General features: G+C 28.0%; 1 protein-coding gene across 1 annotated transcript in view; it reads left to right on the top strand.

The window, feature by feature from the left end:
* Positions 1-13,691, top strand: part of LOC142321290 (uncharacterized) — a 108,278-nt gene extending 94,587 nt beyond the window's left edge. Inside the window, exons 5-7 of the mRNA XM_075359286.1 lie at positions 7,237-7,435; positions 10,967-11,073; positions 13,566-13,691. Of these exons, the coding sequence (XP_075215401.1) occupies positions 7,237-7,435; positions 10,967-11,073; positions 13,566-13,691 (432 nt within the window). The remainder of the gene's footprint in view (positions 1-7,236; positions 7,436-10,966; positions 11,074-13,565) is intronic.
* Positions 13,692-14,216: the final 525 nt, after the last annotated feature.

The raw sequence follows: 14,216 nt of genomic DNA on the forward strand, positions 1-14,216 counted from the left end.
TGTGTGTTTAAACCACACTGATGAATAAAATGACTCAGGAATATACAAATTAAATTAATAATTTCACTAAATTCAGAAATCTTGTTTAATATTTTTCCACAGTACATCTCTTCATTACTTTACGATTGGTGACTTCACTACTTGGCTTGAAACTTCAGTTCCAAGCCTTTTGCTTTCATACCAGTTATGCCAATAATAAGGGCATAAAAGAATTATTCCTAGACATAAAAACTGGCTCAGCTAGCAAACTTTGAAAATTTAACTACTGAAGGTATAGAAGAAGTCAAAACTTAATACAACACGAATTTCCAAATGGATATTTGTTAGAGCAGATGCAAAATCTCCGAAAAAAAGATGAAAGAAAATATTGTAATGAAAGAATTGTTACTAAAAATTTTTTTTCCTAGTAGATGAAGCAGTACAGAACATATTTTTAAAATTATTTCAAAAATGGAACTAAAACATAAAAGGCAGTCAGGTCATTAAGAAAAATACCTGCCAAATAAACAATGATGCAGAGTTGCAGAAAAAAATCAGCTGAATAAATTTTTTTCTACTGAATATTTTTTTACCTATTTATTTTATCAATTTTTCTTGGATGGTATTACATTAGTAATACAATATTACACTGCCCATCACGTGATATTTTTAGTCTCTTTTTAAATGATCAATTTTGATTTCGGACTGATGTGAATAAAATGAAAATGACTCATCACAAAATGAATCATTTATCTGGTTTGAAAAATGACTGGCATACCAAAAAGAATGTTATCCAGCTATTTTTTTCCTTTAAACCATTTCATGATTTGACAATTAGGAAGTGAGTCATATCACACAAAATAAAACAACATAAAACATTTGTAACAGCTTTATATATAAATTTTTGTATAATTACAAATGGTCATTAAATTTATTTCAGTATAAATAATATAGTGTAAAAGTTGCCTTTTCTATATTCCATATTTGTAATATCATTCCATTCTTGCAAAAGTTAATATACTGTATATCCCTTACAATATCTGCAAGTTAGATATATCGATTAATCAAATAAACCTTTTTACAAGACATTCATTTCCCCAATTAATTTGGATAATTAACTTTCTTATTGAACGTATAATTCTTACATTTTCTATCTATATTTGGTTTATTTCTATTATTTTATCTTTATCTTTATAATTTTTTATAATAATTTAAAACATTGTTATTCTTCTATTTTTAATGGTAAAAAAATGCAGAATGTCAACTATAGATGTTATAGGATGTTGGGATAGACTATAAAAACTATCCCACCAGGTTGGTCTAGTGGTGAACGCATATTCGCAAATCAGCTGATTTTGAAGTCAAGAGTTCCAATGTTCATCATATCCTAATAAAGGCAGTTACTTTTATACAGATTTGAATACTAGATCATGGATCCAATATTCTTTGGTGGTTGGTTGGGTTTCAATTAACCACCCATCTCAGAAGTAGTCGACCTGAGACTGTACAAGATAACACTTCACTTACACTCATACATATCATCCTCATTCATCCTCTGAAGTTATACCCAACAGTGATTCCTGGAGGCTAAACAGACCCTCAGGTCAGAGAGTCATTGAAAATGATTTGAAGTTGTCCCCTATCAAAAAGTGCCTGTATTTCAAAAAGTATCCTATTTAAGTATCTGTACACGCATGTATTCATGTGGATAACTTGTATTTCACAAATTAACTAATTGATTATTGCAATACAGTAAATTATTTTAGCTTCATATTGGTTGGATGGTTTGTTCCCTCATCAAAATAGTTCTCAGTTATGACAATATCCCCAGGTTTGAATTATTTTCAGGCTTAGTACATATTTATTTTTTTTTTTTTTTTTTTTGAGGATTTTAAGGTCACAGTGGACCACTTTAGTAGTCAACTTTGGTTCATCTTTTCTTTTTCTTTTTTTTCTCGATTGCTTCCCAATACTTCATTCTGTCAGATCTTGCTTTTTTGAGTTCTTCTGAACAAACCCTTGTTGTTGTTTTCTTTCCTTTAATTTTAAATCTGGAGTCTGCTTCTTTTAGTATTTTTATATTGTCAGTTTTGTTTCGTAAATCTTCTATTGTGATTTCTAGTTCTTGCATACTTGTTTAATTTCAGTTATTCAGGTTGGTGTTTTGGACATTTTCCAGTATTTCTCAACCAGTTTCCTGACAAATCTGTTAGTTCTGTTATTATTATATGTCTAAAGAAGGAGATTCTTTTCTTTCTAAAAAGTCTAGAGCTGGTTTTATGTCTTTTTGTACCTCTTGGTTTGGTATGAGTCTCCATTCTCCCCCATCAGTAAGTCGTCTTTTATTTATACATGTTCTTAGAATCTTCTTTCTATTCTTTGCATCTCTGCTGAGTAGGAAATGTTAGATTTTAGTTTGAAGAGTGTTTCGCTTTCATATAATATTATAGGTCTGATTACAGTTTCGTAATGTCTGAGTTTGGTATTTATTGAGATGCATCTTTTACTAAATGTTGTTTTGGTGGTATTTTGTGCATATTTGAGCTTTTTTGATCTTTCTTTCCAGTTTATTTTTTCTTTGAGGTCATGTGTGATATTTTCTCCTAAATATTTAAACCGTTCAACTAGCTCGACTTTATATCCGTTTATGTTTATGTAGTTCAATACCTTTATATTATTATAATTATTATATGTTATGTTATGTTAGTACATATTTATTTTGTTTATGCATAAAACATACCTTCATCAAAAAATAACCATTAGATGTGTCATCCCGACAACTAAAGCAGCTAATTAATATTTTTCATATGACTAAAAAATTTATCTTTTTAAATATGTAAAGAACGTTATAATAATAATTTTACCAATATTGTGATATTGTACCTCTTCTTGCAGAATTATATAAATATTATTCTTCTGTATGTTATTAAAAATAGATTTTTATATTTTTGAATTACCTTTTTTGTAGTTTTATCAAATACAATCAACTTATTCAAGAATAACTACTTCTCAGTTTATTCCAGTTTCTTTTTAATTTTTACCCATAAATTAGTACTTCATATGAAATTCAATGATTAGAAAGGTTATATATGTAAATTTTTAATAAAACATTGTTACTATCCATGAAAAACATGTATTTTTATTTAAAATGCTTATATCTGGTGGAAAGAAACGTGAATCATCTTTCTCTTTTTTCTTTTGCTAATAAATCAACTAAAAAAAAAAGCAGGAAAATACTTTCAGCTGTTTTCAAAAGTAACAAAATTCATCCTTTTAGTAGTTATTTTAAAAAATGTAATAAATGAAAAGTGGAACTGACATCATGGGTTTAACTTTAACTCTCATGTTTCTGTATGGCAGTTCAGTTTATCTGTGGTGGATAACAATGAACCCTTTGTGTGTTACAAAGCATAGAACACAGTTTGCATATTTAATAAATTAATATTTTACATATTCATGAATCAGTATTTATTAACCCTTTAGAATGTATGTTTATATATATATATATATATATATACACACGCACACACACACACACACACACACACACACACAGTAATTTTAGTACTTTTGTCTATCAGCTTTATGGTTAACATTATTATTATTACAAGAAAAAGTAAAAATTTGTATTTTACTCATAAGTAACACAACTTCTTAAATAAAAAATTTAAGTTATTGATTAATATATTTTTTATGAAAGCTTTTATTTCAGGTGATTATAGTTGTTGGAAACTGCTTCATATTTCAAAACTGAGGAATAGTAGAAGGTAGAAATAAGTGTAGATCTTATAGTTAAAATTATGCTACTTAGACATTTTTTCTGCCATTATGATGCGCCATATTGAATCAGATTTTTTTTTTAAATAGTAAGGCAGACATTTGCATAATTAATGATTATGATATTAATGATTTTTAATGTAAAAGTTTATGAGAAAACAAATTGGCAAAAACCTCTTCTCAGTAAATGCCTTTGTTTTAAAGTTGTAAGCAGTCAAAGTTGCAAGAACAGAAAATACATCTAATAAACTTTATTATACAAACATATTAATAGTTAATATGGAAATTATTGGCACAAACACTAATAATAATAGCCTTCAATATAATAAATAATACTAGTAATAAAATAACAGTAATACATAACTAATAATTTGCAACACTACTACAACTTAAGTGACAAAGTCAGCTGATATTTTTTTTTTTTAATTAACACAATATTTAATTTTAAAATTTCATTAAATATTTTCAGTCCTAAATTACTTAATTTAACAAATTTTGAGACCATACCATTTTACAAAAAATGTTCATAATGCTTCCCAACTACATCTTGTTGGTACACTAACCTTGAATAATACACTTTCATAACTTGTTAAATCATGTTTGGTGGAATCGTGTTTAGTGACATTCATCAATTATATGCTTTTCAAGTCATCAATACAGATTTTGTTTTGTATGCGTTTTGTTTTTAAAGTAATTCCAAAAATAATACTCTATAGGAGACAGATCTGGAAACCTGTCAGGCCATTCTATGACTCTTTCACTTACCCAATGATCTATAAATGCTTCATTTAAAATCTCCCATGCTCTTAGATAGATAGTAGTGAAGTGGCACTTCATCTTGCTGAAACCACTAGTAGTTATCTAATTTTTGTCCAAAATTTTCATGGATATTTGATAAAATCCTGTTGGCTAACAAGTTGCAACAAGCATCTCCTGTAAGATTTCCATCTAAAATAAAAGCCCCTTCAATATGATTACCAACAATAATTCCTGTCCAAATGTTAATTTTCTCAGGGTATTGTGTATGACCCTCTAACATTCATCTGGGAATATCATTACTCCGTTATTGACAGTTATGCCTATTCACACGGCCATTTAATATAATTCTTTCCTGGAAATTTTTATTTATAGATCTATCCTAGTGCAGTTACCCAGATTTATAAATTCTACTTTAAAATATGGAATGGAATTTTTTTAATGTATAAAAGATGCCTGCCTGATCGGGATTATAACCCAAGACCGAGATCGAGACCACTTGGATGAAAAACTGAATTGCAACCTCTCTGCTATGGAGGCCTGCAAAAATGTTAATGTTATTTTCAAAAAAAGGAGACACTTTTTAGGAGTAAATTGTGGCATGTTGAGTGATACACAACCAATATGGAATTTAATATATTAGATATATGTTACAACCAAGTCATAAATAATTTTTAATTCAACTTAATGATGCATATTACATATTGTTTACAGTTATTTTGCTAGTTTACCTTAAAACAACATTAATAAATTTATTAAAACTCTGTGAAATCTAGTTTTTACAATCTTTACTTTGACTGCTAAATTATATAACTTTACTTAGTTAATGTAACATTAAATGTTAGAAAAGAATCAATTTTGCAAATTTAAGATTTTAATTCATAAAAATGTTTTATATAGTTAAAATGAAATATCTTTTATTTATATCTTCTTAAATTATTTTTTACACAAAATTTCAGTTTTAAACTTTCCATAAAAAGCACCAGAAAATGACCAGGGTGACTTCCCTTCTCCCAACCATGCTTCATACCATCCTCACTACTATTGTTATGGTTCTACTATTTTTGTTTTTGTCTTCTTTTATTTAAATTATAGATGCCTGTTTTTATATTATTGTAATCTTAGGTATCGCCTTCTTTTTTCTGTTTTTCCTTTTTTTCTTACCTATTTTTTAATTAAATTTGTTTCTGCTTAGTTTTATCAGAACTTTTCTTGTTAAATTTACTCTCCGGCTTTAGTTTTTTTTTTTTTTTTTTTACTTTCTTAAACGCTTTTTACAACTAGCAAGTGTTATTTAGCCTTGTGGTTCTCTTTTTACAAAGGTATTTTTTTGACTAACCTTTGTTTTTTTTTTTCGGGGGGGTCACTCCTTTTTTATAGCCTCCTAGATTCTTGTTTAGATATTACTAGATTTTATATAATAGAACTGTTTGGTTATCTTATTTTTAGGGGGTTTGTGTATTAGTTTTATTACTTAATTTTACTCTTTAGATTTCTCTCTTGAACCTTTTTTTTACACTTAACAAGTTTTCTTTTGCTTATGGTTGTTCTATTTAGAATTTTTTTTACTTTAAACTTTATTTTCTTGTTTTTTTTTTACAATCCCTTCTTTTTATGTCCTCCTAGATTCTTGTTTAAATCCTCCTACTAGATTTTATATAATAGAACTGATTGATTTTGGTCTTCTCTTTGGTGATTTTGTTTACCCTTTTTAATTATGTTGTTTCTTCTTGGTCTTACAACTTACTAAATTTCCTCTTACGTTTAGTTATTATTACTTTCTTGAAATTTTGAAGTTGAGCTGAAGTATTATGGATTTTCTTTTATAAAAAGAAATTACAGCTCTTTAAATTAGCATCCAGCTAAACATTAACTAATATACTAATATATCTGAAATATCAGATCATTGACATCAGAAATATCACATCATTAATAATGTCTACCTAATATCTTTACAGTAAATTTCAAGTTTTTAAAATTTAATTAGAGGCCAGCATACTAGTATAATGGATTTTGCTTTACCAAGCTCAGTTCTCAATTGATAAAATCCATCTGGTCTGCTCAACAATAGATCCCACATAGTAAGTACATCCTAGATGCAAGAGACAAAAATATGAATTCAGGATCATACAAATTTCCAAATACTCCAATAAGCAGATTCCTCCTGATGCTTAAGTCCCAATAAGCATCAAACAACTGAGTAAAATGAATAAAGAAAATCAAATATAATGTAGTTTTATTAATTTTAATACACTTAATCTACCTGTCCTCCACATATTTTCACTTTTTATATGGTATAAGACTACATAACAACTACATTCGGAAGATGTTATAAAATAATACTTGTGTATCTTGTAACTTCATAAGCTTTAGAAGTAAAACAGCAAACAAGAAAATAATATAAATCAGTTATCAAAATTAAAGTTGTAGGTTATTAATAATCTGCTATCATTCATCATTATTTGAATGTAAGCCATCATATGTAGAGCCAATGTTCATGGAGAATATACTAATTAATGCTTGTCATAAGAGCATTTTATTCTTTTTAAGTTGTGATGAAAACATGTTTTTGCTTCACTAAATTCATTCCTTTCCCCTCCCAATCGAATTGGTCATTTATACCAATTACAGTAATCAAAGATAAAGTTATACCTTTAGAGGTAACTTCTAAATGATTGTAATTAAAAATAGATATTGTTAAATAATTATTTCTGTGATTTATAGGAAGTTATACGTTTAGAAACTCAATACTGGACTTTGGTAGACATTCCAAGACAGGAAAAACAAGAAACAGTTCCTGCATTTGTCCTACGAGCCTGTACGATCATGGAAAAAACTCAGAAATCTGGAGAAGGTGTTAAAACAGCAGCCAAAATTGCAGAGGAGGAAGAAAAGAAGAAAGAACGATTGGAGAGACTTAGCGGTTTGTATTTTTTTTTTTTAAACATTCATAACATATTTTTGTATATGTAACAGGGTTTGTATAAATTTAAAAAAATTTTAAATAATTTTTCTCTTTCTTTTTTGTATGTAACAGTTAAAGATGAAAATTATGCTAAATTAATCATTTTAATGACAAACTGACCAAATTTAAACAATAGATCATCTTAATTAAAAATGTCCAATCAGTTTATCTTCAGTGGCATTAGTAAAGTTTAACTTGCTAGAAGTAGTTGTAGGCTAGACTATAGTACTAATGATCATAAAAAGTGATTAAAAATATTTTAACATGTAAATAAAATGTTTTTTAATCTAAAATCTAAACTTTGGTTTATCTTTAAAATTTTGTCATGCTGTATAATTTATTATGAAACTTCTTCTTCCTCCTTCACAGTTTAGGCCTTATTAGCCTGTTCTGGCACCTATCGACGTTTCAGTCTGCCTGCATCTATTCTTCCAGTTGGTTTATAATATCACACACGTAATGGCAACCTATGTTAAGGTATTCGTAACAGGTGACTCATCCATCTTTCTCAATATCATCTGATTGTTACGTTGTTGATTGATTGTACCTTATTCTCTTCGCAAATGACCTTATTCCTAATATGATCCTCTCTCATACAACTCTTCACACTTTGCAAGAACTTCATCTCCGCCACTTGTATATGGAAATCAGACAATTTGCTCTTAGACCGCACTTCATTATCATATCTAAGTAAAGGAATGACCATTGTTTTATAAAATTTAATATGGGTATCCTTCCTGGTGTAACCTTTCAGAGTATAATGTATCAGTCCACAAATCACACTAAAATTTAGTCAATTTTCCATTTATATCATGTTCGTGATTGAAGGACAGGTCACACGCCAGACATTTGAAGTTTCCCACCTGTTCCACAATTTCCCCATCAATCACATCTTGGAACATAATGACCATTTTCCACAAAATAACAAAATTTTGAATTTCTGCTGCAAAATCTTCATGTTGAATTCTTTGCTGAGAAAATGGAGCTGATGAACTGCCACTTGTAGCTTGTGTTCGCTTTCCTATACAATCATCAGCAAATGTTAAAAAGTCAAGAAAAATTCCTAGTCCAAGCTGCACAGCAGCGTCAACTTTACCTCACCAAATTGATATTAGCTCATCCAGTTAAATATTAAATAATGTTGATGATATTGGACAACCTTGTCAAAGACCCTTGTTTATTCTCAGCTCCTCAACTACCTTTCCATCTCCCACATCAATCATAATAGTTGTTTGGGAATATAAACCAGTAACAGAAGTAACAAGTTGTTTGGGGTATCCATTATCCAACATTATTTTTTACATCATAGATCTACAAACATTGTCAAAATCCTTTTCTCAATCTACAAATACCAGATATATAGGACGATTAAATTCTTGGTGTCTCTCAATAACCATTCATAGTGTATACACCGACATGGTGCACTGACGTAGTGCATTATCAACCTTTCCTGAAACCCATCTATAGTGAGTTCCTGTATTTGTTGACTGTTTCAACCGAAATTGAAACAGTCAACAAATACAGGAACTACCTCTGATTGGAGTATATAATTTGCTTTCTTGTGAAGAATCAGACTTTATGCAAAGTAAAGCTAGTCTTAACCCAGGAAGACTAGAGAGTCTCTGAAGAAGCTGAGTATAGAATGAAAGTTAGGTCAGATATAGGTAGAGTTTTTCTAACTTTGACCTTAAAATAAACAGTATGAGTATTTAGTTGATTTTTTTTTTAATTCTTTAAAACACTGTTCATCATGGATATCAGAACTAGAAGTATTAATCATTTTGGATATATTTGTTTCTATCTTTATAAATATTTTATTTTGCCTAGAAATGAGTCAGTAAGTATGCTATTATATTCATTAATGTGTGGTAGATATCTTACAGTGATACAGTGGTGGTTTTCCTGTGTGATCTTTAAATGACATGGTATGATGAGTAATGTGTTGATCAGATCTCTAAAAGCAGATAGTTTATGTAAGACTGGATGATTTGTGGTGTTGTGAATGAGAGTGTCCACCATTTTTTTGCTCTCTGAGTGTTTTGAAACTATGCTTTTTTTAGCTATTACTTATAATAATGATGTCTAGAAAATTTATTTATTGTTTTGTAAACAATAAACAAATCAAGTTTTACTTTACTTTTCATATTCAGCTGTAAAATCTGATTTATAATGTACTTTGTTTATGTATACTGTAATTTATTAAGTCATAAATATATTTTACTAGATAATTAAAGATAATGTAATTTAGCCAGATAACACGCAGCTTAAGCCAACCCCGTACAAAAATTATTATTATAGCAGTAGTAGTTACATAACTGATAGTATTATTTCATTATTTGTTCTAAGTAGCTGCTTGTTAATTTAAGAAGCAGGTTATTTGTTAAATAATAAAAAATAGATCATGTATAAAAAGAAAAGTTAAATAGCAAAGGAGAAGCTAAACATAAAAGAACTGTTCAAATTAAAAAGACTTTCAAGATCAAATAGAAAGAAAAACCTCAAGACAAATAACAACAAAAGATGGGGATGTGTGAACTTTGGTCTCTAATTATCTGCAATAACTATTACATAAATAGTATATTATTGGTTTAAAAATATTTTTCAAGTTTCATTATTATTAATAACTGAGTGAATAAAATGAGTTCTTGTTTTAAATCAATCTAGTAGCATTTCATTTGTGTTTTGTAACACAGTTATGGTTGCTGATTTTAGTGGAATCTGCCAGTAATGTGCCTTATTATTAAATTCTACAATATGTGCAGTATGAATTTTTGTAAAATTTCTCATTTCAAATTAGCAGCCGTCATCTTTTTTAGACAGAGTCTGAAGTAGCAGTGCAGTGGAGGTAAATTTTATTGCCAAGCTAGTGATCTGAACAGACTGTGCACATGGTTCTTCTCCACTCCTGAAGCAACCTACTCCTCATATCAGTCTGTCTCTCAGTAGTTATGCCTACAACACTACTACTCTTTCTTGCTTTACTCAAATTTTACTCTTGCTTTAACATTTGATTCAGATACAGTTCTGTCATTACTGTTTAGCAACAAAGCTTTATCTAACCAAAATATTAAATATTTAATCTTCCTTGTTTTTTGATAAATTTATTTTTTGTTTTCCTTTCAGATAGCATTTTAACAAACAAGAATTTGTTTGCATATAAAAACTTATAAAACCAAACAGAACAGAAATATAGTGAAAAGTTCCTCCTCAAAATTCATCATTCACCTACCTCTAGTGTCCTTGGAAACAGTATTTACAATAATGCTAACACATAAAATTTATTTTTAACATTTGCTAGACCTTCTGCAATCAAATACATTTGACAATTATTCTGTGTATTATTTATTTGAATTTTCACAATATTAATTCAATTATTTCATTTCATTGCTCAATTTGTTAAAGGTAGTATAAAATAAATGATATCTACTGTTACAGAACTTCCAGTTATGTTATATTACTTAACTTCTTTATTTAAATACTTTGTTTCAGATATGGTAACTGCTCAGATAGAAGCAGAAAATACTCAGATGACTAATGATTTATATCGCCTGTTAAAAAAATACACTGGGCTAAGGAATTTAATACGCGAATTAAAAGTAAGTACCTACAATGTGATAACTCTGTTACAACTTGTCCTGTAAAATATTCTTATTTTAATTTGGATGTTTATATTAAATATAAACAGTTAGCTTATTTTTATTTTGTGCTCATTAATATGCTTGGAAAAATAAAGTTAAATTTAAAAAAACAAAAAATATAACTCATGACCTGTGCTTCCAAAAGATTTTTTTAAAGATATTATGTGACTCCATTGGAGTACAAACACGCAATTATAAACCAATATCTTGTCTAAATGAGTCCATGTTGATTGAGTATATTAGAAAAAAAAAGAATGAAAAATGAATCATGCATTTGTTTTCATACCTGTGAAATATAAACTATAATGTTGTCAGTTGAATGCTTCTTTGTCACCTTGGCATGCTGAATCAAAAATGTAACTGCTTACTCTCATGTGAATAGGTAATTTTCTTGAAGCCCGACAATTGACAAAGTTATCAGTCCATTTACTGTACTCTGGTAACTAAATTTAACTAAATATTTAATAACCACTCAGGTATGTTGCCTGTTACTTATATAGATGTGTATATCATATACCTATATAAATCATCTGTACATTATTAATGACATTTTAATTTTATGTTGATTAATAGGAGAGAGTTGAAGGGTAACAAATGATAATATCCCACTTACATGACTGAAAATGTTATACATTTTGAACACATTATTATACATTGTTATAATGAAGTAGTACCCCTAATTAACATATGGTAAACATAGTCACAATAATGTAACATAAACTGTGATGTAATCAGTGGTATGCTTCTCTGATATTTTGGCATGCTGATCAAAGAAGGATACTGCTCACTCCTGGATGTGTGAGTAGTAATTTTCTTGAATTTTTTTTGACAAAGCTATCAGTTCATTAAGCGTATTTTTACTAATATATCAAAATATCTCATTTGGATGTAAGCATCTACCACCACACAAATCTTTGTTTACAAGAGGACCTCTGTTTTATAAAAAATAAAAAGTAGAAACAAAATATTTCTTTTGCTGTAACAGACGTCCCCTTACAGAGAGAACATTGAACCAAACTATACCATAAAAATCTAATCATGAGAGACTGAACTTGTGAAGGAAACAAAATTTATGGATTTCAACTCAGTTTTGCTTAAAAGAAAAGATTTTTTATATAAAGAAAATATACTGAATGGTAAAAATGTAAAAACTAATAAAAAAAATTGCCTCAAATCATTTTATACAGCTATTAAATTAACTCATTTTTTTTTTTCAAAGAATTATTAAAAAGTGCATAATTATTATCTATAACTTTTTTCTCTGTAGATATTATTTATGATTGTGTATCACAGATATATATATATCCAAAATTATGAAAATTCTTTAAAAAAATCATATGAATTAGATATTAAAAAGATCATTTCTATTGATGTATTTGAGGTTAATTTTTTTTACTGTGAACTACTTATCTCCCTGCTTGAAAAATTGTAGTTTTGAAATACAGTTCAAAATAAAAGAATAAGCTTATTAGTCATCTAAACAGTCATTATAATTTAGTTAAACTTAACTTACACCATAATTTTTAAATAAAATGATGTTGGTATTTGTTAGGTATCCCAGATCTGCTAAGGTTCTTCATTTGTGTTTTAACTATAACTCTGCCCCAATTTATTTGTAATGTAACTGAAATGTGGAGTAGAGTGCATACTATTAAAATAAAACCTTGCTTGCACATGGCAGACAATCACTATACAAGGCGTTATATTACTCTTTTCTTTAGGCTCATCTCATTCAGTAACTGAGTATTTTGCAACACAGTATGTTGTTTAACTATTTTCATAAACAGCAAAAATTCTTTTCATAATTAAAATTTATTTCCATTTTTTTAATTTCAGACAATAATCTATTTAAAAATATTTAGCATACTTACAAATATTTCTTACTGTTTACAATACAAAAACAAATAGTTTTTACTTGTATTAATAGATTTTATTACACACCCTTCATCAAGTGAGTCATAAAGTGAATGTCCACTTACATGAATGAAGTTTATCAAAATACTTCATTTGAGTTATATTTATATGCGCTTGTAATTGGTATAATATTGATGATGTTTATACTAATAAACATCATCATTAAATAATAGGACTGCTTATTAAATAATAGGATAACCATCGACTCTCAGTGATTCAGTACATCAGAGGAGCTGACATTTCAGGCTAGGTAAATGGCAGTCCAAAAGTGTTTTATTTATTATGCCATAGTTTTATTTATTATGCCATTTTCAAGTCAGATATCTATAGAAGGATTGCAGTGGTAATGAATAATACAGTCTACAGAAAAGGTTATCCAAACTAACAACATTAGTTCATACTGTACTTTGTTTTCTTATTTATATGTACTTGGACTATTTTCAGTTTGCCGACTGTAATTTAAAAATGTATAAATTGTTGTGTTTATGGCTTTCATAAAATTTATATTGTTATTAAACGATTTTTCTAATTTTTAGACTGAATATGTCAACTCAAAAGTGTACCCCATATTTCCACGATACACAATATTAAAGGATCTGATAAAGGATATAATGCGTCATCCTGACTACATGGAAGTCTGCCATGAAGTGGAACCTGTCTAGTTTTCAACAAAATAAAATTAGTAAACTATGATAAACCATTACTGTCATATATAGTGCTACAGTAAATGTATTTTTTTTTTTTTTTTTTTTTTATTATTATTTAATTCTTTGTTTTAATGCTAGGTAATTTCATAGAAGCTTGCATTGTTGTTATTATTATATTGTTTTCAAAATAGAAATTAAAATCATAATCTTGGTATTTTAATTAATTTTTATTTTATTTATTTTCTGATAGAATTGCTTTTTTATTTTTAATCTTTTTTAAATGTATTAAAAGTGTCTAGTAAAATCGTCTAGTAAATGTTTAAATAACAGATCATCTTATGTAGTCAATATTAGTCAGTCATTATGTCATAGATCTATGATTATTTAAGAATTAAAATAGATATAATATTTAATAGCTTAATTGAATTTCTTAAGAATTTTATAAGTTTGCAGCTATTTATTTATTTGTAGTCTGTAATTTTAATTTAAATCTTTTTTCAAAAAAAAAAGATGTTTTATTATTTCTTTAATTTTGCATTC

Source organism: Lycorma delicatula, chromosome 3 (genome assembly GCF_047948215.1).
Source record: "Lycorma delicatula isolate Av1 chromosome 3, ASM4794821v1, whole genome shotgun sequence".
Lineage (NCBI taxonomy): Eukaryota > Metazoa > Arthropoda > Insecta > Hemiptera > Fulgoridae > Lycorma > Lycorma delicatula.